Source organism: Abramis brama (genome assembly GCF_963993115.1).
Source record: "Abramis brama genome assembly, chromosome: 1".
NCBI lineage: Eukaryota > Metazoa > Chordata > Actinopteri > Cypriniformes > Leuciscidae > Abramis > Abramis brama.
This window is the reverse complement of record NC_139963.1, coordinates 32,783,045-32,809,225: the sequence shown is the minus strand read 5'-3', so window position 1 is coordinate 32,809,225 and position 26,181 is coordinate 32,783,045. Positions and strand designations below refer to the sequence as shown.

Below are 26,181 nucleotides of genomic sequence, written 5' to 3'. Positions count from 1 at the left end.
TATACACAGAAACTAACAAGGGAACGGGAAACAGCTGAGTGCAATGAACAGTGATGAGTCCAGACAAGGATTGTGGGAAATGCAGTTCATGATGTAGTGGTGACAGTATGGGGAAGAGACCTCTAGTGGACACCCGGGATACACAAACCAATGTGACAGTACCCAGCATGCATTGCAACATGAAGCTTTTCATTTGAGTGTCACCATTGTTGAGATTCATATGCTGATTGTTGATGTCTATGTGTGACAAAATAACATGGCATTTTTTAAAAAAATTCTGCATAATGTTTTTACAATAATGTTCAAATTATAACAATTCTGTTGGATTTCCTGCTGTAAAAATCACAGGACTTTCATATCAATCATGTGGAAAGACCCAGGCGATAAGAGATTAAACTCTAGATAAAATGAGGTGCTACTGACTTATAATCTTTATTGATGACAACATCAATATGCAGTCATAGTCACTGAATCACTTTACTCTTGGCTTTTTTGCTATAACAATTGTGTCTTTTAAACACACAGGTAAAGCAGCCAGAGAAAAACTAACGTTCAAATGTCAAGGGCAAGAGCCCAACTAAAGCCAACACTTATCACCATTATGGTGACTACAAATTAAACAATAATTCATCAACATCTAAACCTCTGTTAATTCTCAATACCGTCTGCTGCCGAGGCCTGTGCTCGTCCCGCCAGGTGTAGAGCCCCATGGACGCACGTTAGACACGGGTCTTTTCACGTGACCAGGCAGGTTTTTGAATTAGCCCCTCCCCTTCCTTATGAAACTAAACATACCAAGTTATCTCTGCTAAACCAAACCTGATTAGTGCAATGAATCTTTCAGCTAAATAGTACAAACAACTAATGTTGTTTAGTAATGATAGCAGGTTTTTACTAAACATAAAAGAATAAGTAATGATCACTCATAAGTTTAATTAGAAACAAAATCTGGGTTTACAGCGAACAAGAAGAGATGCAAATCAAAAGTTTGAAGAGGGAATCACTGAAACATTTATATAGATGAAACACTTATTTTGTATAGTGAAAAGGGTTCTTTGTGATTTTGAGTGTTGTCCTAACACAATTGAAAATATGATGAAATGTGCACTTGATGATCTGTTGTGATATTAAGGGTTTTGAAAACTTAACACATTGGCAAGCAATTTTTTAGCAACTGCCCAAATGTCAAGTTTATTGCCGTGTATCATTGTTATTTCATGAGCTTGTGTTATGGATGTCAATTTATTGGGGGATGAAACTGTGAAGCAGCGACAGCAGACCAAATAAATGTGAACCATATTGAAATCACACCATGTCTTAATAAAGAAGGGTTAAACCAGATTTACATATTTCTCTGAGTGCTTAAATATGGTAAACGAGCAAGAAGGTGGCTGGCCGCATACAGAAGTCTATAATATATATATATATATATATATATATATATATATATATATATATATATATATATATATTCTGGATTGCATCGTGCAAAAAGTGCAAAGTTAATTAAAAACAAATGAACACACAGGAGAAAACATTTTAGCACATTGCTATCTTCAGTGTTCAGTGTTCACTCTGCAACAAACATTCACCCTTTTCTTGATAAATTAGCAATTAGGGATCATCATCTGAAATTAATTATCACAAGTACAACTCTATCACAGTTGGAGCTCCAAGAAAGTCTGATAATTAGCATGCATGACAGAATATTACATGTATTCAATTATAGCAACAAAAAATAAGTATATACCAATGCATTTAAGACAAAGATCTTTTTAGCACGATGCAATCCAGAAAATAAAACAAATGTTTTGATAGACTTCTCTGTACTGAATCCAGACAGTGGCCAGCCACCTTCTTGCTCGGTTTCCATATTTCCTTGGCTCAATGCACCTGAAGAAAAAGGATTTTTTGTGTGTGTGTCAATTTAGAGGGCAACAAGGTCTTCTAATTTACTTAAATATGGTAGACATCAAATTGCATAAGCAATGGCCTCAAAATAAAGCTAAAATATGACATTCTCATAAATGTTTGATAAATGTGTCTGAACATTTCTTAAATGACAGTAAGATTAAACTTTGCCATGGCTTATTCTACTCTCAGTGGTGTGTTAACATTTCAACATTCTAGAATGAGGGGAAAAAATCCAACGGTGCAACTTGAGTGTAATGATAAAGGAAACTATGCTGATAATCTGTTGTAAAATGCAGGCAGAGCTTGTCACATCCAAGGTTTTCTGTTATTGATCACAGTCTGTCTCTCAATTACTGTCAGACAAAATTGTATAAACAACTGTGGGAACTCAAGCCTCAGACAAACAGACCCCAGCCTGTGATAGAGTGTGCAGTGAAAATGAATTCCTTTCACACCTCATCTATTTTTTCTTGATAATCTGGTGCTTCAGGATAATTGTGTTGAAAGGCTAGTGAATCCATAATATTATTTTGTGTGTGTTCAAAAGTCATGGCTGTATAAGGACAATTATACAAAGCGTTTAGCATGTTAATTTAAATAAACTAAGTTGTTTTGAAGGTTTAAACAGAATAACAAGGACGGAATAATTAGAAAATGTTAATTACAGACAATGTTACCAAGCCCTAAAGTCTTGCAGGGACACACATTTTCCTCTAGTAATTTATCGGTTCAATAATTCAGAATTGACTACAGCATTGAGTAATGAGGAAAAAATTATTTCATTATGGGGACTCCATTTTTCCATGAATCTCTCCAAAAGAACCTCTACATGCAAAAACGTATCTTTTCAGAGACTGTGTCTGTCTCACTGACACTAAACACGGACAGAGACAGAGTTTGAATGGAATTGAAACGTCGTTGATTGATAGATTGAGTCAGATTTGACAATGAAGGTGCATTGTGGTATTATATAAATATATTACAGTCTAGCAAATAGATCTGCTATTAGACATCACATTTCTGATTATTTTAGGCATACCACGCCCGGCAGTGTAGAGAAAACATTGCGGAATTTTGTGGATTTTTTCTATTGAGGCTGCAACACATGCAGTTTGAGTGCCACCTGCTGGCCACTTATTGCATAATACACAAATGGTCAACACTCAACATTTAACAATCAATATGTTACATACATTAATATTATATGAAAATCATTTTTATGCTTAATAAAATACATTGTTAATACATGTAAAACCGAATTGTTCTACTTTCAAGATGATGAGTTTGCCATATGTCTGTGCTGGATCTGCTGTGACAGTTATTGCTCCATGATTCTGTTGTGTGTCTCTTTGATGTGTCTGCAGTTCCATCTGTGCTCTGCAGTGTGCACATGGTAGGAATATTTAGGAACAGCCGGATGTTTTAACAGCTGGCTTACAGTGTCCAAGCTATCGCCCCTCTATACCCTCATTCACTATTCCCTACATTGCTCCACTAATACAGTCCACTTGAAGGTGTAAATGAAAGTGAGTGAGGGAATTCGGATAGCCTACTTAGCAAACAGGCAGGTCCAGTAGTAGTGACAATATTTATCTTGAACTCTGTCATGGAAACTTGCATGTATAAACCTTAATTAAACAATTTAATAATCAAATAAAAATGGATAACTGTATTATAGTACACTGTTGCCACATTGGACCAGCGGTTTGGAAAATGGATGGATAAAGTTAGATGATTCCGCTGCGGGCACCATATTTTGGTCAGATGCGGAAATTCATTTGACGCGCTACTCACACAGTGCATTGTGGATGTCCTCTAGCTATTGAGCATACGTTGGTTGTTTACTTGTTGTTGCCGTGCATTGTGGGATTGAATGAGTGCACTCGATAACGTCCACTATGGTTTCAGACACCACTACAAATGTCTGTCCCCTCAAATAGTGCCCTGTTTAAGAGTATGGGGTGATTTCAGACACAGCCTTAGTCTTGGGTAGCCAGACCTTTCAGACTGAAGACAGAAGGTCTGGACTCCATAGCTTTCATTGACCAACGACCGCCCAGAGGCCTTCTGACTGAAATGTAAAGCAACCAATCACAGTTCTTTTGGTTCCACAGCACATCATGTTTAGGGGCATGAAAATGTAACGTCGATGTCCCTACACACAGACCGGTGTTTAAAACTCTTGGACGTATTTTAAAGAGTTAAAAACTAAACTTCACATAGTTTAGAAAATCCAGCATTTAGTTGATACTGGTAAGCGCTATTTGTCACAGTTCTTCCATAAGGGGGTTTGGCATCACAGCCATAGATGTGTATATACGTGGATGCCACATTTGACCACTCCAAAGACGTTGCGCACCCGCCATCTTGGAACGGTCAGTGCGCCGTCACTCACAGTAAAAATCAATTATGCCACGACATTGCGCAGCTTCTGGTTGTGAAACCGCCGAGATTTAAATTCCCGAAGACATGGGATAACCTTTCACAGGTGAGATTGTGTTGGTTTGTGTTTTTATATATTCAATATTACAGGTATTTAATGGTACTTTTTTAATGTTTTTACTTTTACCATAGTAACTTTTTAATGTTGTGTTAGTAGATGTAGATAATCATACATGCGTCTAACTACGGCTGCAAAACACAACTCGCTCTCGATTGTTCACGGACCGGCTGTGACTGTTCCCATACGGTGAACGGCTTATGTATAGTGACCCATAGAAACAGTGGCTAATAAGGCATCTATGTACAGGTATATACATCTATGGTCACATCATCTTTGTTTCCAGGCGGACCATTAAAGAACGCGACACACGTATCTCCTGGAAATCCTGTAGAATCAACCAATCAGATGACGACTTTGAAACTCCTGAAGTGTTTCAAATTTTGTGTGCCACATTTAGCCAGCAGTCTGTGGGCGTGACGTCTGAGGCTGAGACTAGTAAACAGTAGGCCTGATCATTTTGTAGTAGTAGCACAGAAACTGCACACTTCACTTTTAACTTGTCCATTGTATCAACATAATTTCATGCCTACAGGTAAGCCACAGTAAATATTTTGCAATTGTGCCTGTTGAGGTGACAGGAATACACCCTCTGGTGCACTTCGGTCATTTCTGACCGGAAAATTTTCTGTTTTGAATTTCACAGCTTCATCGGAATGGTACGAAACTTGGTGACTTTTATGACATTTGGAATGTGAACACAAAAAATAATTGGGGGCATTATTCAAGCAGGCTAAGCAGTCGTAAAAAAAAAAATAGTCACACTTGTGTTCTTCAGTCAGAAATCAGAGAATTTAGAGAATCAGCGTTGTCATAAATTCGGAGAATTTTTGTGTGTACAATCTACAAATCGGCCACGATAACAAGTGCTACAGCCAAATAAGGAGCACCAGAGGGTTAAGGCCATTTTACATGGTATGCAATAACGGCAAATTCCTAGTTCTACAGGTAGCAGAGCACTGTATATGTAGCATTCATAAGCTGTAACAAGAGTTCAAATTACACACGGTTCGGTTTTTGTCATGGTTTTAGGGTCATACTTTCTGTACGGTTCGGTATGTGCAATGTTCAGGGAAAAATACTGTCAAATGAAAATAAAAATAAAAAATAAAACTACAAGCAATAGCACAAATAAAATAAACAGTGCTTTTCAGATTTTTCAGGTATCTAACAATAGTTTTTAGGTACAGAAACTGAATAAAGAAATCAAATGTAAAATAACTTTGCATAATCTTCACTTATATAAATTAAATAAAAAATAATCATTATTAAAGTTACAAAAGCTTTTCAGTCAAGAGCAGAGAGTGATTTCCTTGTCTTTTGCTCCTTGAAATATAATTTGCACGAGAGTATATATATGTGTGTGTGTGTGTGTGTGTGTGTGTGCGCGAGAAATGAATTATGTTGTGCATGTAGATCAGGCATATAAAACAGAAAACAAAGACACATAATCAATGTTTTTGCTTGCAAATGCACATTTTTATATAAAGTAGATAGAAGAGTTGACCAAAGTCATTGCACAAACTCATATTCATACACACCCATATAACAGATTGCTTCTTTAAATATATCATAGATACACATTTTTGTTTCATTTTGATCAACAAAATTCACACAACGTGAAACATAAGGAAAAGAGAAATTCATATTTCAGTCTCTTTGTTGCTATACAGTTTTTTTCTTGTTGAAGATTTTTACATCAACCACAAAAAATGTATGAAACATAATAACACAATTTTGCCTCTTTTATTAGGCTATCTATGACAAGAACAAAGTTGCTGTATAGCCCTCCTTCAAACCTTTACTGTGACAGTCAGTTATCATCACATCCAGTAACCCATTCTACCAACGGAGCCATTTGTTGTAGTAGCATCAACGCATGTACAGTCATTTTTGCCCTATATGTACAGAACTTCACTACATTCAGCTAACCAATGAGAAGGCTCTTGTCATGGGTAAAACGTGATCTTTGCATTATTAGCACCAGTGTTTTATCAGAATGAGGCCAGACTCATATGTGACTCAAATATGGGGGATAAATGTGAATGCGTTGTCATCAGAAAATGATCAGAAATATGTAAATAGTCTTGTGTGTAAATGATCTCATATAGAAACAGAGAAAAACTATTTAACAGACAAAAGACAAATAAATGGATTTAAATACTGTTGTCTGTTAGCTTTTGTCTGTCATTGATCTTTAAACTTCAGTTGTGCATATTGCTAAACGTAGTGCAATCAGGTCACAGACGACCTGCCATCTAAATTGACTTGATCAGTTTGTGTGTATCCAGTTAACTAATATTAGTATCTTACATGTCATCATTTGTATATTGAAAATCTGCTGTACTTTTTTTTTTATAGAGGCCTCTTAAGACTCTCAAAAATCTATTTAAGCGCCTCTTTGTAAATGTTAATATTACACCTGTGAACTGCTTTAAAGTCTCCCTCTTTAATCACTGTTGATCATCTTTAACAAAAACTGTGCTTGTCTTCAAGTCACATATTAAGCTTGAATAGTGAGCAATGTATGGAGAAATGCTGATGAATATGTATCTCTCGTTCACAGGAAGGACAGCACCTCGTTCTCAAGATGATTACTAATTACATCACTTCAAAACGACTCATCAGCAACATATCTACAGTTAACACTGGTTTGCAATGTGTCATAACATGTAAAATTGTGCATAAATCATAGCAGGCTTCTCAAATGTTGCGAGACAGCATACAAATACTGACCAAAATAAAATAACAAAGAAGCTTGTTGAGCAAAATTAACATTTTTGTGAGTTCTTTTAAACTTAAAACTGTGACAACATTATTTATAGTTTATTTTGCACATGACCCTAGCACTATTTTGTTTCGCACCATCTTTTAGAGCTTTTGTCTGATATGTATTTAAGGGCATTTTGTGTTTTTAAAATAACTGTTTTTGTTTTTATGCATAATTATTATGAAAATAGTACTCCAGACCTATAATGGACTGAAAGCAATGGCAAGTTTCTAATAATAAAAGCAATATTTTCTTTCTTTTTTTAACAAAATATTTGTAACATTGAATGTCCCCTGCTCAAGTCTTTCCATAATGTCTCTTCTCCTTGGCTCCTTATAAAATATCCCTTTCCTAATGAGAAGGCTACACAAGCTTAGTGTACTTCTGGCTGACTTTTAGAACTTTTATGGCACATCATTTTTGGAACACTGTCCAAAAGAACATCATACAAAATGTTTTTACCATCAAATCATAAAACAAAGATCTTTTAAAAGGTGTGTGGTTGGTCAAGAAGCATGCATTAACACCCGTATAAGAACATACAGCACTTGCTGTTGAAAATACATAAAATATCTACCTCTCTATTTGTTTGTTTCCCGTTAGAGATTTCGGTTCTTTTCACGATGTCAATAGGTAGCGCAACATGGAAAACTCTCTCCTTCTCGAGGTGAAAGATTCTGTTCTGTTGGAAGCAGTGCAGTCGGTTCTTCGTCACAAATCATTTTAGCTCATATATCATCATCTATTTCCTTAATATAGAATGTCATTAACAACAACAACTGATGTACGTTTGTACAGACCACCTCATGAAATGGCCTTGAACCTGCAGCAGTTTAAGACCCAGACCTTCTTGAAGGCCACTAAGATATGCTAAACAAACATAACATGTTGAAAAAGTGATGCCATGCAAGAGCAGCAGTTCATGGTCCTCATATATCTGTGTAGGATTTATGTGAATGCAAAGTCAAACTAGAGTCTTTGGTTTGTATAATTTTGAAAGTGTTGCAAACTTGGCTCTTGTTTTTAACTAACACTAAGCTGTAAGAATACAGCACAAGCTGAGCTTTTCAATTATTGTGACTCAAGAAGCATTTTTATTGGGACTCATAAAAACTGCTGCTCATGTTTGTGTTTGGATGGAATCACTCGGAAAGGTCAACATGCTGCCCATTCGGGAATATCCTGCAGTTGATTCACTGACCTCAGAAACGCCACACGACCAGTCAAAGAACACATTGTTGGCTGGCAAGGTGTTGTCCTGCATCTTGGTCAGACCTTAGGGTTTAGAATGGCTGATCCAATCGCATTCGTTGCTACAAATAAGCTTCAAAATCTATGCTTTTTAATACTAATAATAACACTAAAGTTTTTGTTTTAAAAAAAACTTCTTTTTTTCTGTGCACAAAACCCTTTTTATGCACAGTTTTTCCTGTTTATGCACAAACGGCTCACTTATCGATCCAGGCCGATAAGTAGCCGGCTGTCCTCCTCCTTCTGAATTTCGTTTTTCAGGTCAGCGAAAACCTGCGTGAAGTAATGCGGGTCAGAGTTAAGCTGGAGCATTTTGCTACTCATGCGGTTGATGATCGCCAGACTGCGATTCCAAAAGGCATCCTTATCCGTCTCCACCAGGAAGGGCTTGAGCGGGTAGGAAATCTCGTTTCCCATGTAGGAGTAGGACAGGTAGAGGCAAGTGAGCAGCTCGGCCTGCAGCTCGCGTTCGCTGGACACCTCGCCCGAAATGACCTCGCGGCAGAGCATATAGAGGAAGACCACGTTAGCTGGGGTGATGAAGCCCTGGTCCTGCCAACCTTGCAGCAGAAGGGACCGGTCCACGCTGCGCAGCCACAGAACAGGGTCGGCGGGAGAGAGGCGCTTCAGTCGGTAGCAGCGTCGGCACAGGAACTCGCCCAGACTTCTCAGAAGCTCACTGGTGGAAGCCTGCACGATCACTCTTTTGGGTGTGCCAGCGTTGGTCGCTTGACCCACCGATCCAGTGATCGAGGTCCTCTTCGCGGTGGAGGCCACATTGGCCGTAGTTTTCGATGTGGGTATGGAGCTCACGGTCGGCTCCTGCGTTAAGCCGGAGAGATTGGCACAGGACTGGGACTTCTTCAGGTTTTGGCTGTTGAGGGTGCCCACGCTCTCTTCATCTTGACTGTCGCCCGACGCCAGCTTCTTAGAGCCTTTCCTCTTGGCCGAAGCCGCCACTATGCGCTTCCACGGCAGGATATTGATGAGCGACTGCCGTTTCAGGCTCTTGTCCTTGGCGTTTTTACTGTTTTGCACAGCTGTATAATTGGGTGGTATTTCATCAAACAGGCCTGCCTTTCGGTAGCTCGGGGAGACTGAGAGAACAGTTCCCATTTTGCCTTGATTATTACAGGGTCTTTAGATATGGAATCTGTCCATAAAAGAAATAAATAAATATGAATGTTTAGTGATACAATAGTATTTCATCTAAATAAGCAATGATTTTGATGAAACCACCATCACCATTTAAACACAACATACACACATGCAAAACATAAGCATTTCTCTCTATATATGCTATATTCTATAATATATGTATAGAAAACCAAATTTAAAAATCGTAAAAAATTGTTTTTTTTATTATCGAGTTCCCTGTTTTAATGAACTGAACCCCTGGTATCCGATTCACCAGAAGATTCAGCAGAATATGCGAAAGCATCCATCTTAGCTTCAAAATGGAAGGCTAGAATGTAAACACATTCATTCCCAATTCATATCCATTTGCAAGGAAAAAAATCCCTCTCAGTACGTGTTGGAAATGTGAATTCTACATTTAAGCTTTAAGTCGTTTATGACCTCATGATTTATAAAGCTATTCGAAATATTTAGTGGGTCAACACGAGGTAATGAGAACATCACGCTTCAGACAAAATTACATGTCGTAAATCAAGATAGCATCTTTATAATGACTGGCTCGTGTAGACAGTACAATTGAGTTTTTCACATTTTGTGAACTATTAAGAGCGAACCCTTTAAAAGCGTTTTTGAAATGAAGTTAATTTGATTCAATATGGGTTATAAACATAAATGTTGGTTACCTGCTAATCAATGCGTCTTCCTCGCGGTGATAAACGTAAATATAGAAGAAGAAGAATCGGTAAATGTAGAAATATCCGTCGATTATCCCGTTTTTCTCAGAGTGTCGCACTGTGAAACGTGCTCGTCGTTGTCCAAGGTGCTGAAAGGGGGACGTCAGCGATGAAATAATGCTTCTACGTAAAGCAAATATGCAGGGTGTTCAGGATTCTCCGGTTGCTAATGCCTAGTTCACACTACATGATTTTAAGCCCGATTTAAGCCCGATTTGCAAGTTAACGAGCTCGCCGACAGGTCGGGCTGTAATCGCGTGCAAATCTGCGGGTGATCCGCGCTCGCCAATCTTTGAGTGTGAAATACTTAACGACGCATCAAAACCCCTCGCTGACACATCGCCGACGCGTCGCCGACGCCAGAAAAATATCTAGCATGCCAAATATCTGGAATTGTCGGCCGACTCGAAAGCCTGTGGTGTCACGTGTCGCGACGAGCAACAGCCAATGATCATCTTGTTATGATATTACAAAAGCCCTTTGTATTTGTAACCATCGTTGCCAAACCACAACAGGCAGCTGCTTTTTCATTATAATGTTTTACTCACTTCCAAATCTCTATCTGACAGACAATCCCTGCTGCCCGCGTGTGCTTATCCATCCGTTCACCCATATTCTTTTTTTTTTTCTTTTTTTTCTTTCGGGGTTCTAAACAGATCATTGCACAAACAATATAGGCCTATATATATATATATATATATATATATATATATATATATATATATATATATATATATATATATATATATATATGGGGTGTGCGTGTGCCGGTTTCAGAATTGGTGTGACGGTTATGACGTGAGTCAAATGACATAACTCATCGGTTATTATATTGCCTATTTCCTTTTTATTTTATAAATAGGCCTACATGCAATTGGTTGATGAAACATTTATTAAAATTAAGATACAATTTGTACAAAACGAAATTCGTTTTAAATAAATTATTTCTACAAAGCAAAGTGGTAAAAATCATGTCTGACGATTTACAAAACAAAACTTCATTAAGTGGTAAAACCCCAATATATAGCATCTTATGATCCTATCTTTTATTACAATTGTTTTTGAGCTAAAATGTAATACACATCATATATACACACTGTATATGTTTCTTTTATCAAACATGTTTGGGGCCAGTCAAGGGGTAATTAAACTGCACGATCAGTTATCGGTAATGATATTGTTTATTATTGCAAATGTTTATTGCTAATGTTTATTATTGGAAATGTTTTTCATTTGTTTAATAAATCTCATAATGATGGCACATCACTATATCATAGTCATAGCTTTTATTTCTATCTCAAATGATTGAAAGAATCAATTACAGTTGGAAACGTATAGACCAATAATAACACAGACTGTCAACAATTGTTTTTAATTAGTATTTAAACATTCTCTATAATAGAAAAGATAGAAATTTAAAAATATTTTAATAACACGTTTTTTTTGCGGTTATAGAGTTCTAATGACGGTGCTCAACTATATATATATATATATATATATATATACCAACAATTTTGTCCCGCCGTCCATTTGCCATTGGAATGCGCCAAGACTTGTTGTCAGCTCCTGTAGTGTGTAAGCCCCTGTTGCAGAAGATTTACGTAGTGTCACATAGTCTGAACACCACAACGACTTCAAGACTCCAGAGCAAGTCATGTAGTCTGAACAGCACAGCGATCTGCCGACGTTTAAAGTTGTGTAGTGTGAACTAGGCATAAGGTTACTTCCCAGGATGCACGCCACGTCTTCCCAAATAAACCCTCGATGGCAATTCTGTCGTGTCCCTTTCATCACAATAAATCTCGGGTCTGTTTCACATCTGCCAGCCTGTGATCTTGTTGAACTGCGCAGGCGGGTGAACAGACTAGGTTTGAATATTTAACGTTACTGGAAAAGCTTAAAAATAAAAGTCCGTGTCAGACTAATCCTTAAGTAAATGCGATGAATTGCGTTCATTGACCGCTATTTATTTATGTTTTAAAGAGAGAAAGGCATGGGCCTCTCTTGGTGATGCTGAATCTCAGATGGGTGGGAACTTGGCAGTGGCTGAGCTCCCTTAAGTTATCTGTCCATGCCGTCCATCATGTGTGCTCTGAAATCGCTCACCACAACACCAGCATCTTTTATAGCGATTCCTAAGCTTGACCATAAGGTCGTCTACCTTTCATGGTCAAGCTATAGGAATCGCTATAATTTAACTTCACACGCCCTGTCTTTACATGAAATGCCAGCTGTTGGCAGATTACAATCTTTAATCAAGATCCAGAGAGTGTGGAAAGTCTCACACACTGAAGGCTCGAGACAGATTAACTTCAATCCTGATGTGCAGTAATGTCGCCGAGGCTTTGTAGTCCTCAGTGTGGCGCAGACATGAATGGGCAACCCCACCCCCCTGATTTCTCTCTCACACCCAATCGCTCATGCTTATCCAATCATCCTGCTCGGACTTTTTAATAGTTTAAAAAGCAATAGTTTTTTATACCAATCTGAACGTTTTACAGTTTCACTCTTTTGCGTTAATATAAGCTAATCAAGTCATTGATGAAACAGCACTTTGGATCAAATAAAGATGTGGGCTAAGGTAAAAAGACACGCAGACAAATACTATACAAAGTCTACACATCCTTGTTAAAACAGCTGTTTTGTGTGTGTGTGTGTGTGTGTGTGTGTGTGTGTGAAAACATCATTATAATCATATCAGAACGTTTACACCTACAATGCCACTGAAAAAGTGATAGGCCTATATTTCAGAGAAGAAAAAAAAAACTTGGGATAATTTATTGCATAAGTTTGCACACCCCTGACCTAACACTTAATTAAAGTAGGCTACCCTTTGATTTTATTATCAGCACTCAAGTCCGTTTGGATAGGAGTCTATCAGCTTGGCACATCTTGACTTGGGAATATTATCCCACCCTTCTTTGCAAAAACTTTCCAAATCTGTTACATTGCAAGGGCATCTCCTGCACACAGCCATCATCAGATTTTCTAGGATTCAGGTCTGGGCTCTGGCTTTTCTCTCTGTATTCTCATCAATTCTGAAGGAACACCCTGTTCATGATAATGCCATTGTTGTGCCATATTTCACCACTTGTGGATGACTGTCTTCACGGTGTTCCAAAGATATCTAATGCCTTGGAATTTTTTTTGTAGCCCTCATCTGAGTGATACCTTTCAACAATGAGATGGGGCCCTTTGTGGCCCAAGAACAACCAAGAACATGTCATAAAAACCTTACAATCCAAACCTTATCTATCCATCCATCCATCCATCCATCCATCCATCCATCCATCCATCCATCATGTTGATAGATGATGGCATAATGTAAGTGAATTCTCAAAAATTAGTTATTTACAGCTTTCAAGACAGCTTACATGAAATGTCAATGGCCAGGAATTGGTAGGCTATTAAAGGGATTGTTCACCCCAAAATGAAAATTGTGTCATCATTTACTCACCCTCATGTTGTTCCAAACCTGTATGAGTTTATTTCTTCTGCTGAAGCCAAAAGAAGATATTTTAAAGAATGTTGCTAACCAGACAACTATTGACTTCCTAGTATTTTTTCCCTACTATGAAGTAGTTCCTACCTCAACTATCTGGTTACCAACGTTCTTTAAAATTTCTTCTTTTGTGATACTCATACAGGTTTGGAACAACATGAGGGTGAGAATATGATGGCACATTTTTTCATTTTTTGGGTGAACTATCCCTTTAACTCCTCGAGTGAGTCATACACCCTACTGTCTCTGCGAACTCAATCTCCCAGCGTGCCTCAGTGGCGCTTCCGGTAGCGTGTTCAATGATGATTGTTGTGTGAATCAGGCAATTGGTGAATTGGGAAGATGGCGGCTGCGGCGGTAGAGTTTCAGAGAGCACAGTCGCTTCTCAGTACGGATCGGAATGCGTCCATTGACATTTTGCATGCTATTGGTAAGTGTCTCCTGTCCCGCTACCTTTTGAACCGCTTGTGTGATTTTAGCTAAAGGAGCTGTGCTTTTAACACACGGATCATGTCCCTCATTGCGATTTGTAGAACAGCAGCTAAATGTGTTAGCCGGTTTCATGCTGCTGACTCACTGTGACAGGCATGAGAAGCCTTTAGCTGAATAAATACACTGTGCTCTTACTAACAGTTAACTTTACAGACGAGCCGCTGCGCTCTTTTAAACTTTGCCCTTAAATATATTTGTATTACTTGTAGCTGTTGTAGTGTTAGAAAAACAATGTTCAGTGACCTGCCACCCGTGGAAACAGTTAGCCAATCAGCTAGCTTCAGTTCTCAATGAACGCGAATCTCTCTGTAGAAGTCTGTACGTTTGCAAACACAGATAAATATATATTTTTGTGTTTAGTAAGTGTTTGTGTCTTCCTAATTGTGGTGAATCATGTATAATTAGAGAAATGACTGACGTTTCCTAAATTACGTTTAAATGAACTACCAGAACTTTCATGACAACTTAATTAACTTAGCTTCGCTAGTTAGTGGCATTCTCTTTGCTGCTTATGACATTTAGGTATGAATTATCAAGTGTAATGTCAAGAAAAATACCATTTCAACTTATTCATGGCAGATTTGAGTCATTAAAGCATGACTGACATGTTCTTTACAATTACGGTCAGTGGTCACAGACCTTTTCTCCTCTTGTCGTTCAGTTATGCTATATAATATGACAGCGTCAGTAAGTTTTGTTTGGCATGAAGTTTGATATGTGTGCGGTTGTCACGGATAATTTGATAGCATGCCACGCCATTTTTTGATTAACTGCTGCAGAATGTCATGTGTTTAGTTATTTTAACCTTTATTAAATCTCTTAAAATAAATGTTTAAACAATTAACCCAGCAACATACAATAGAAAGAGACAAAAAATAAATTCATATTTTAAGAATAAAAAGTTTATAAAAGCTAGTTGTAACATAAATTAAACTTAAGGGGAGTTAATAAAGTAATTTGGAGCGTTTTAAATTATTCCTTTTTCAGCTGCTTAAAGGATTTTATTTTTCAAATCATATTTAAAAGCTACAAAACGTGGCAATTTGTGTAAATAAAACTTGCCTATAATCAAAATATTATATTATACACAAATTCAGTCTCTTTGTTATGTTTTAATAAGGTTTACATGTTCCTTTGTCATTATCAACAGCTGTTGAAGCCCACCAGTCTAGTTATTCATCTATTTGAGGATCATGATGACCAATATGAAATTGTCTATTATTGTCATCAGAAAGTCTAAGCTAACCAAGTTTACATAGTTCTTTTGTTGTACATAATAACATTTAACAGCAATATGAACTACTTCTGTCCACATTCACAGTCAAACGAGACATCCACGACGATGACGAAGAGGCTGTGCGTGTCAAAGAACAGAGTATTTTGGAGCTGGGCGGACTGCTGGCCAAGACTGGACAAGCTGCTGGTAAAGACCTTTAACTAATAGGTTGTCATTCTAAAAAAAAAAATTCTCTCAGTCATCATCATTGTCTGATTGTCCTGAAGTGCCACTACTCTACTCTGTCAGCTGTCATTTTCCTCACAGTTAATAACTGTTGTCCATATATTGTTCCTTTGCAGAATTGGGAGGTCTGCTGAAGTATGTCAGGCCGTTTCTGAACTCCATCAGCAAAGCAAAGGCGGCACGGTTGGTGCGCTCTCTGCTCGATATGTTCTTGGACATGGAGGCAGCTACTGGTCAGGAGGTGGAATTATGTTTGGAGTGCATTGAATGGGCCAAATCAGAGAAGAGGACCTTTCTACGACAGGCCCTGGAGGTGAGCACCTAGTTTTGTAAGTTAGAGACTTGCAATGGTAAACGTCACCATTACTGTTGCTTATATGTAGGGTTAGATTTTGGACAGTATGTTATTGATATTTTTACCAAGGTAAAGTGAATAGTATTCATCTGGTCAACTGGTCATAGATTTGACATGACTGTTCCTAGTTCACAATATGAGGAAGGATTGAGTGAATGTGAGTGTATTCAAACATAAATTCAGACAATATTGTGCACTTTTTTTGTAATGTGATATACATAAACTTTCAAAAGTTTGGAGTTTCTGAAAAGCATCTATTGTATGCTCACCAAGGCTGCATTTATTTAGTAAAATAAGTAATATTGTGATTTTTTTTAAATATCTTAATTTTTAAAATAAATTAAACTAAAATTATCATTAGCCTTCAGTGTCACATGATCCTTCTGAAATCATTCTAATATGCTTAATTGATGCTTAAGAAATATTTCTTATTATTATCAATGTTTAAAACTGTTGTGCTTCTTAATATTTTTGGAAATTCTGTATTCAGTATTCTTTGTTTAAAAGAACATTGTTTATTTAAAATATAAATCTTTTGAAACATTATACATATCTTTACTTTCACTTTTAATCAATGTAATGCTGCCTTGCTGAATGAACAAATTATTTCATTTAATAAAATAAACCCTCCTGATTCCAGAATTTTGAACAGTGTCAAAGCGTAACGGAATTGAGTCAGATTTTTTGCTTCCTGCCTTATAAGCTATCTTTGTGGTTATGATCAGTATTGATCATATGCTGGTTCATTGATTTCTTATAAGTGTTGCTTCAATCTTTTAGGCCCGTCTGGTTTCTTTATATTTCGACACCAAACGCTACCAAGAGGCTCTGCAGCTTGGTGAGTCCTTTACAAGTTCATCCCTTGTATTTGACATTGTGTCATTCATGTTCTTACTTAAAGGGATAGTTCACCAAAAAATGAAATTTCTGTCATTAGTTACTCACCCTCATGTCATTTCAAACCCATATGACCTTCATTTATCTTTGTAACACAAATTAAGATATTTTTGATGAAATCTGAAAGCTTTCTGAGCTTTTCTTATTTTTTGTGGGGGGTTTGCGCACAAAAAGTTTTCTTGTCGCTTCATAAAATTAAGGTTGAACCACTGTATGTACGTGGACTATTGTAACGATGTCTTCTTTTCTACCTTTCTGGGCCTTGAAAGTTGTAGTAACGTTGCAGTTTAGGGGGGGTCAGAAAGCTCTCAGATTTCATCAAAAATATAATTTGTGTTCTGAAGATGAACGAAGGTCTTACGGGTTTGGAACGGCATGAAAGTGAGTAATTAATGGCAGAATTTAAATTTTTCGGTGAACTAACCCTATAAGCTTGGGAGATGTATTTGCGGTCTATAGCCACTGTCCTTTTCTTTCTTGTTAATCAGGCTCTCAGCTCCTGCAAGAGCTGAAGAAGATGGATGATAAAGCTCTACTGGTGGAGCTCCAGCTGTTGGAGAGCAAGACGTATCATGCATTAAGCAACTTGCCCAAGGCCAGAGCAGCTCTCACCTCGGCCAGGACCACGGCAAACGCCATCTACTGCCCCCCAAAGCTGCAGGCTGCTCTAGATATGCAGTCAGGTACGTTTCCACAACCCTTCTACAAAGACCTTCAGTATCATGCCAGATCCTAACCAGACATGACGGCTAATTTGTCCACACTGAAAGCAAAATTGCTGTGCAACATGATCTGATCGCAGCCAGTCAGAACATATTTGTTTGTACCGTAACATGACTTCCCAGAGTGAGACATTCACATGCATTGATAGAAACAGTTTGCATGTCCTCAGTCTCAAAAGTATTAACAGCCAGATTTGATTCTACATTAGCGTTACTGAGCCTTTTTCCTGCAAATGCTTATTGAATGCCGATGTGCATTACTTATCCTAAACAAATGGAGGAAAAACAGATCGTGATTTACCAGATGATTTATTATTGAAGGAATTTTGCTAGTAAAAAAAGCTAGTATTGGAGATATCTCACTTAAGTTGTTGTACTGAACGCATCACTTCCTTTTTTTCCCCTTGCAGGCATTATTCATGCTGCTGAGGAGAAGGACTGGAAAACGGCGTATTCATACTTTTATGAGGCTTTTGAAGGCTACGATTCTATTGACAGTCCCCGTGCCATCACTGCACTCAAGTACATGCTCCTCTGCAAGATCATGCTGAACTTGTGAGTCCTGGCTTTTTCTAGTGTCTCTCTTTTCCTTTTTTTTTCTCTCTCTTCATTAAACTTAGATATTGAAACATGTTAAACCTGTATATCTTTATCTTTGCAGGCCAGAGGATGTGCAGGCCCTGATCAGTGGAAAACTTGCGCTCAGATATGCTGGCAGACAGGTAGATGTCTGAGCTGAAGGGTCAATCTCATGGTTTCTCCATGACTTCTGCAAGAATATTGTCAGCAGCGAAGATCGCATCATAATATTATACATTATCGTATCGTGTTACATGGTTATGCATTTTTACTATTATGCGTTATTGCTATAACATGAAGTGTTAAAGTACTGTTAACTAAAAGTGTGCCATAATGAATTTCACACTAGTTTGAGGTCAAAATCTTGTACTTTACCACACTAACAGATCAGGCACTTCTTGGCCGTACCTTAAATTAAATGCTTATTTTAAATGAAATGTTAAATTGTAGTCATTAACTGAACTTAATTGTTTTAGTGTAAGTGTTAGGGTCAGTAAGATTTTGATTTTGAAAGCAATTAATACTTTAATTCAGCAAGGGTGCATTTAATTACCAAAAGGTTTCTTTTTCAAATAAATGCTGTTCTTGTGAACTTCTATTCATCAAAGAATCCTGAAAAAATCAATCACGGTTCCACAAAAATATTAAGCAGCACAACTGTTTTCAACATTAATAATATGAAATGTTTGTTGAGCAGCATAGTAATGATGCTGAAAATTCAGATTTAACATCATGGGAATAAATCAAATTTTAAAATATTAAATAAAGTTATTTTAAATTGTAATAATATCACAATATTTTAGTTTTTACTGTATTTTTGATCAAGTAAATATTGCAGCACATATTTCATAGTTTTTACCACTTCCATATTTATGAGCGTATAGTGCCCTCTAAAATGCACTGACACCTGACCCTGTTTGCTGCTTGACAAAGTGATGTTTTTCTGTTGTGTCATTGGAGGATTATGTGGATTAACTCGTCCTGTCTCTCTCTTTCTTTAGACAGATGCGCTTAAATGTGTGGCCCAAGCCAGCAAGAACAGGTCACTTGCAGACTTTGAGAAGGTGGGTCAGATTCTTCGGCTTTAAATGTTACTAATGTTGCGCCCCCAGAGGAACTCTTGTAGGGGAGGTTAGCCTGAGTTCTTTGTTGACTGAGTTTTTATTAAAATTATCTAATTTGTATTATGGATTTTTCAAACTAATCTGGATACTCGCTTGTTCAATTTAAACTCTACAGTTTGAAGAATGAAATGTAAATGAAAAAAACAGAAATGACAAGAATTAAAGTCTACTTATTATCAATAAAATAATAAACGCACACATACTGATTGACAGCAAGTCACAGTAAAGTTTACAGTTCAAGGACAATGTTCATTGTAGTGAACAAATCAAAACAAGTAGCCGGCAGATAACAAACAAATAAACATTGTAAATACCAGAGTCAATGTTGGAGGCCTGAAACGAAGCTTGTGATGGTTTCAGCCGAAAACAATTAGCTGCTTCACTCCTGAGTGCAAAAAATTAAACATAGGATCACTGCATGTGTTTTATACAGTAGCACAATCCCCACGATCTCAGTCCCGTTCCAGCCTCTCCAATAACAGATCACTCCCGTGATGTTTCCTTCTTTGCCGGAGGAAGTTTGAGTGTTCCGGTAACTCAAACAGCTATATCCGGATCCTCTCGAAATGACACGCATCGCCAGCATTCGGCAGCTAGTCTCATCACTCACTGAATCAAACTCTTAGCCTAAGTTATATTCAGCAATGTTAGCAATGTCCTAACCTATAGGACAATGTTAGTCCCAGGTTCTAACTCTGGATTGGCCACAATAACGCATGTGAGGATATACATTTCCAAATAAATTGAATACAACTTGGATGTTAGATAGCAATAACAATTTACATGTTCCCTTTTACAGAACTGGAAAGAAATATAAAAACAAACAAAGTTAACAAGGCAGCATCTTAGTCTAAATTATAATTGTACTTCTTTTCACCCCAGGTTACACTACATTCTCAGTCCACCTGCAGTTTTTACATGTAATGTCCTTCTCTTTGATCTGTATTCAGGCCTTAACAGAATACAAAGCTGAGTTGCGGGATGACCCCATCATCAGCACCCACCTGGCCAAACTCTATGACAATCTGCTGGAACAAAACCTCATAAGGGTCATCGAGCCCTTCTCCAGAGTGCAGGTAATGCCCTGCTATACCACAGTGAGCACTGATATATGCTTAAAACAGTTAAGTTGTACACTTACATTTTTCTCTTATGCCAACAGATTGAACATATTTCTGAGCTAATAAAACTCTCTAAGGTAAAGTCTTTTTAATAATTTGCAAATAACACTTCTAAACCTCATATGTATAGATTTAAATGACAAACAAATTTTTATTTTAATCAAGATACTTTGTTTCAAGTGTCCGTTCTCAAATTGTAACACCGCTTTTCCATTATCTCATCAGGGGGATGTTGAAAGGAAACTGTCACAGATGATTTTAGACCAGAAATTCCACGGTATGATGCCATCATCCTTGTCTTTTATCTGTCAAACTTAGGACTGGTTATCAATGCATTTACAGATTTTATTATGATTGATTCTGATTCGTATGTGTTTTTCGGTTAGAAATGTCCATTTTGCTTACAACTGATACTACTTCTGTAAATTATACACTGTAAAACCTGATGAGTTAATTTCATTTGAGGAAACCGATGCCTTACATCTTTTAAATTATACATATTGGAGTGCTTTCATTTGAGTTTGCTAAAAAGGATATTTCTAAATACAAAATTACACTGCTTAAATACCTTGTATAGCTGAAAGTTTACTGAATTAAAATCATAAATATCAAATTAACTCAAATCTCTTGCAGTAACACTTCAGTCTCAATGATTAATTTAGTAAATTTTACTCTTTTACTGAGTCCATAGCAGTGTTTTAGACTGACCAGTAAATCAGTAATTCCTCAAACTATTCATTAAAAGAACTGGCTCAAGAGTCATTAACTTCAGGAATTGGGCTTCACTGGTCGGTCGCACTGTTTTTGATCTATATTTTTACTCAGTACCTGAGACAGGCATATATTATGTTGTGTATATACTATAAATCAGTATTTGTGCTCCCTCCAAATATTTTCACTTTATGATTTATGATGATGCTTATCAAAAGCTCTCATTCTCACGGCATACAGGAATCCTTGACCAAGGGGAAGGTGTCTTGATTGTATTTGACGAACCTCCCGTAGACAAAACGTATGAAGCTGCCCTTGAAACAATTCAGAACATGAGCAAAGTAGTGGACTCGCTCTACAACAAAGCCAAGAAATTGACATAGGCAAGTCCATTTTCTATGTTGTGCATAATAATGTTGCATCTCATAGTGTTGAATTGAAAAATGACTTGTCTCTGCTGATCTCAGCTTTGTCTTTTGTGCAGGTTGAGCATTGGACCCTGCAGCTGAGAGCATGGCCAGTGTGGGGGACTCTGGGGGAAGGGGAGGGAGATGTGATACAGATACGAAGTCAAAAAAAAAAAGGTCTAACACCCCCAAAAAACAGACTGACTCCTGCTGTTGTCCTCTCTGGCTTTCACTTGGACATTTTTTACCACCTTCCAGACAAGGACAAACTACTTCTATTACTATGGGATCACATTTTTTTATTTTCACTTTATTTTTTGCTGTTAATGCATTTCTTTGTATCTTGGCTGTGCCTAATGGGCCATCAGGGAATCTTAAAAAATAATAATAAAAAACTCACCTGCATTCTAACTTTATTTGAAATGTATATACATAGAGCTAGCAAAGCTGATATGAGAATGATTCAGTTCCTTTGCCAATCTGGGGCCATTGTGTTGTAATGTTGACAAGATTCCCTGCATTACTAAGTGAACGGTTTTAGCCCTAACCCCGGTCTCTTAAAGAAGCCTCTGGCTTCGCTCCAGGCCTACCTCTCGTACAGACAGTATACTTGGACTTTTTATGTTGGGCGCAAAATTTCTGATAAGATGCTGTCAACAGGACGGGGTCATGAGCTGTTGTCTTTCCCTGGCCTGTGCATTCCTGCCCTTCCTCCTCCTCCTCCTCCTCCTCCTCCTCCTTTGTACATATCGTTGCCAAGCGCCTCTGTCTGGCCTGTCATGCTGTTTCCCTTTTTTATAACGCTAAAAAACATAATAAAGTCACCAAGAGAACATGACTCTGAGTGCTTCTGTACCAGATCCTGGGATACAGAGAACATCAGATTAGCATGGTTTGAGGATTTTACCTGCACTTGACAATTTTCATTGAAACAGGATTTATTTTTTTAAATTTTGTTTTTGGTGCTCTATTAAAGTGATGTTTTACTTTTTCCTTTCATAGCTTAAAGGGTTTTGCTCACCTAAAAATGAAAATTCTGTCATCATTTACTCACCCCCATGATGTTGCAAACCTGTATAAGTTTCTTCTGTTGAACACAAAATATATTTTGAAGAATGCTGGTAACCAGACAGCTGTGGGGCACCACTGACTTCATAGTATGGAAAAAAAATTATATGGAAGGCAATAGATCCCTACAACTTACAAATATTCTTCAAAATATCTTTTATATTCCACGTAAAGAAATTCATACATGTTTGGAAGAACTTGAGGGTGAGTAAATGATGCATAATTTTCATTTTTGGGTGAACTATCCCTTTAATATGCAGATGACTAAGATATTTGTTGCTTCTTTATTATGGAGTTCTGTAATACCCTTTCACAACCAGATCAACACTGAACCAATAGTTTTGAGTTTGGGGTGAATATTTTATAAATCACCAGTTCATAAAACCTAAATGATTTGAATTTGAATCAGTTTATTTTCAGACATGTCCCATTCACAATGAACGGAGAAGTCGATTGAATTGATTTAGTATATGCGCATAGTTTTGATTAATAGGGCAATTACTTGATTTTATGTGCGGTTTATTAGCAAATATTAATACAAAGCCAGTTTTTAAACGTGTTCAGCTTTGAAATATAAATTAAAGTATTTTTATGTAAGTAATTCAGATTCGTTGTTTAATAATAAAATAGAATTTGTATTTAAATTTGTTTTTATGATCTGAATCATGGCTGCAACAAACTAAACTAGCATGCAGTTGCAATAAAGCCACCAACTGATAACAGTAGCAATATTTTTTGCGCAATTTGCCACGCCGGGATGTCACCGACTACGCGATGGCATAAAGAACTGTTGAGCCAACCGTTTTTAAAATGAACTGTTCAAAAGATTCGATTCACAGAAATGAGAGTCAGACTTCATATGGCTAGAAATCCTTGCGCATGCGCAGCTCCCGTCTGTGTCGCTGTCCGCTATTGAAGTGCTGCTCTAGTACTACTGTGTGAAACTCTCCAGCATCACCAACGCAAACATGGCGACCCGGGTAAGATATGCTTCCATTTCAATTATTCTACGAATAAGCGCAATTTTATTAGTAATTAGCACTGAGTTGAAATTTAACACAGTATTTCACCACAATTGCTCTCGAGAACAGCGTTAGCGTCCCTTTAAAAAATAAATAAAAAATCAAATCCAGTTTGATGCCAGCTACTGTCATCTTTCCTCAATGTAACCTGCAATACAGTAGCAGGTGGCGAAACGGTCATTTCTGACTACGATTGCAGCGATATTGCTGGTGTTTGGTTTACTTTGTTATTCATAGCATGCTAACAGTGGCTACGCACAAGAATATACGGGAAGCTACGCACAATAATAATAAACTTGCATGAGGAATCTCGGCGGTGGCACGAGACTTCATTTTCTAGCATTTGCATGCGTCGTAATTTAGAGGTGATTGGTTGTTCTAGCCTGAGCCCATCGGTAAACAGGCAAAAGCTTAAAATAGAACCGAAGCGGTTGTCCAATGCTGTAATCCAACGATAAGGTACTAGATGAACAGCAGGCGGCTGTTTCATTATTAATTATTTCATATCGTTGATACAGATGTATGTTTACAGTAGAATGTTGCGTATTTTCTGCTGCAGAACGGTGTCATTAAGAGTGAAATGACACGAATGTGCTCGTTCAGCGGATTTAACCTTGACATGGCTCGCGTAATGCTCACATAAGCTCATCACACTCAGTGTTTCTGCTTTAAGAGCTCGAGATGTATAACCTTGAGCAAGCATATCCCGTCCAAAATGATGCATTCGCTTCAAAATGTCCACAGAAACGCATTGCTCCCTCAATACGAATATGTGTTGTGCGCAAAGCTACAACACTCTCTCTCCTTGCTGCAGGATTGGGCGCTGTAGGTGGCAACGGGTGCTTTGCTTGTCATTGTGACCAAAAAGAAAAGGGGATAAACTGATACTTCAGTGTCTCATTTGGGCACGTGTTTAATTTTCTATTTAGCATTTAATGCTTCTACACCCCATATACCTATTATGTTTTATTAATATCCATTTAGTATTTGGCTTGATTGATTGTAACCATAATTCAAATCATTCCACTATATTGCAAGCATTTTAAGATTATGATATTCATGCAATCTCCTATCAAAATATATAACTACCATATATATCGAGATAGGTGAGGGTGAAAAAACCTGCCAGTGAAAAAGCAGGTGAATCTGATGTTCAGAAATTTGTGAATGCCTGTCACCCACCCACTATCAGCTGTAAGAAAATCTGAACAAAGATGAGTCAGACAGTCAATTGTTTATTAAGAGGCCCATCATGTTCCCTGGTGTGATTCTACTCAAGGTTGAGTAAATCAAGATGAGAATGAATAGAACGAACACTGGAACATAATCTGTTATTCAGGTTGTTTTAGCTGCGTTATCAATGTCAGCAGAATGACTTATTCATTCACATGACTTTTGATTATGGTGAGATTTTTCTTGTAAGCTGCAATGATCAAACCAGACCAATCCAGACAAACGCTGTGTGGGCATCCGTCACCCACAGAGTTCAGATCAGTGTTAAATTACCTAATACTTTCACTGCCTTCTTGGAGAGTATGTGAATGATATACAGTCTGGTTGTGTCTGTCACAATGCTGTTTAGATATATGTGAGATACAGTGGTTTCTGCTCAATATCTGTTGACGCTTCTTGCTTATGCTTGTATCACATAGGCTACATCATCTCTATTGAATCAAAAAAGCCTATAAGATAAATCTCTTTATATTAGTGTATAGGCTTCTGTGTGCAACAAAAACTGGCACAGGCTCTGAAATAACTGCCAAGCTCTAAAGTTTATTAAAATCTAATGAATAATTGACATTATAGAGAAGTCCGCATCAGTCGTAGCTCTAGTTAAAGGCCATGCATGACAATTATTTTTAACGTTGTGTGTCTGTCGATCTTAACTTTGTGATCTGTGCCACTTATGAATTGGGCACGTGAACTAATAATGCTTAATCATACCCTCAGGGTGGATAAAGCCATTAGCTGGTTATGGGGCTGTTGGATTCAGTCCTGTGGCAGGATGTCCTCTGTGCAGTCAGGAGTTTTTTCTCAACTATATTGATCAGGCTTCTCCTCATTTCTCATTGAATATCTCTCAAGAGGCCCAACCTCATTAAACATGGAGAGTAGGGCTGCTTGAAATAAATTATTACTCGGTACACTCACTGACAAATGAAATGGCACGCAGCATTTTATTTAGTTTATTTAGCATAGAATTACACTGCAGTGTCTTTGTTTCAAATCTTGGTGAGATTCTGGGGATAGAAAATAGTTTATTTTTGTAATGAATCCACTGGAGGCAAGTTGACCTGAACCCATGTACAGATTTGCTTAACAATACTTTTTCAAAACAAATGCAAAATAAACAAAGACTTGACTTGAACCATGACATACATATGAACAAAGCTAGACACCAGACAATAGGAAC

The 26,181-nt window shown here is 37.5% G+C and overlaps 3 protein-coding genes across 6 annotated transcripts in view; 2 read left to right on the top strand and 1 right to left on the bottom strand.

Moving 5' to 3' along the window:
• Positions 1-5,869: 5,869 nt before the first annotated feature.
• cdk5r1a (cyclin dependent kinase 5, regulatory subunit 1a (p35)) lies at positions 5,870-10,694 on the bottom strand. The gene is made up of 2 exons (XM_084136229.1): positions 10,256-10,694; positions 5,870-9,588 (listed from the first exon to the last, which is right to left on the bottom strand). Exon 2 carries the CDS (start codon positions 9,549-9,551, stop codon positions 8,637-8,639), a length of 915 nt encoding a protein of 304 aa, XP_083992355.1. The 5' UTR covers positions 9,552-9,588; positions 10,256-10,694; the 3' UTR covers positions 5,870-8,636.
• Positions 10,695-14,106: 3,412 nt separating this feature from the next.
• Positions 14,107-22,511, top strand: psmd11a (proteasome 26S subunit, non-ATPase 11a). 2 transcript variants are annotated; one of them, XM_084123284.1, is made up of 13 exons: positions 14,107-14,238; positions 15,622-15,723; positions 15,879-16,075; positions 16,898-16,955; positions 17,503-17,697; positions 18,147-18,291; positions 18,398-18,458; positions 19,317-19,379; positions 20,390-20,515; positions 20,602-20,637; positions 20,786-20,837; positions 21,512-21,654; positions 21,739-22,511. In XM_084123284.1, exons 1-12 carry the CDS (start codon positions 14,151-14,153, stop codon positions 21,652-21,654), a joined length of 1,266 nt encoding a protein of 421 aa, XP_083979410.1. In that variant the 5' UTR covers positions 14,107-14,150; the 3' UTR covers positions 21,739-22,511. The 2 variants fall into 2 exon arrangements, with proteins under 2 accessions (XP_083979410.1, XP_083979409.1); XM_084123283.1 differs by having other exon boundaries at positions 14,109-14,238; positions 21,756-22,511.
• Positions 22,512-23,608: 1,097 nt separating this feature from the next.
• The window catches only part of nsfa (N-ethylmaleimide-sensitive factor a), a gene marked incomplete at its 3' end in the record, with an annotated part of 30,946 nt that continues 28,373 nt past the window's right edge, over positions 23,609-26,181 (top strand). For all 3 annotated transcript variants that reach the window (XM_084128066.1, XM_084128065.1, XM_084128067.1), the window contains exon 1: positions 23,609-23,726. In XM_084128066.1, coding sequence (XP_083984192.1) covers positions 23,715-23,726 — 12 coding nt within the window. In that variant the 5' untranslated portion in view covers positions 23,609-23,714. The remainder of the gene's footprint in view (positions 23,727-26,181) is intronic.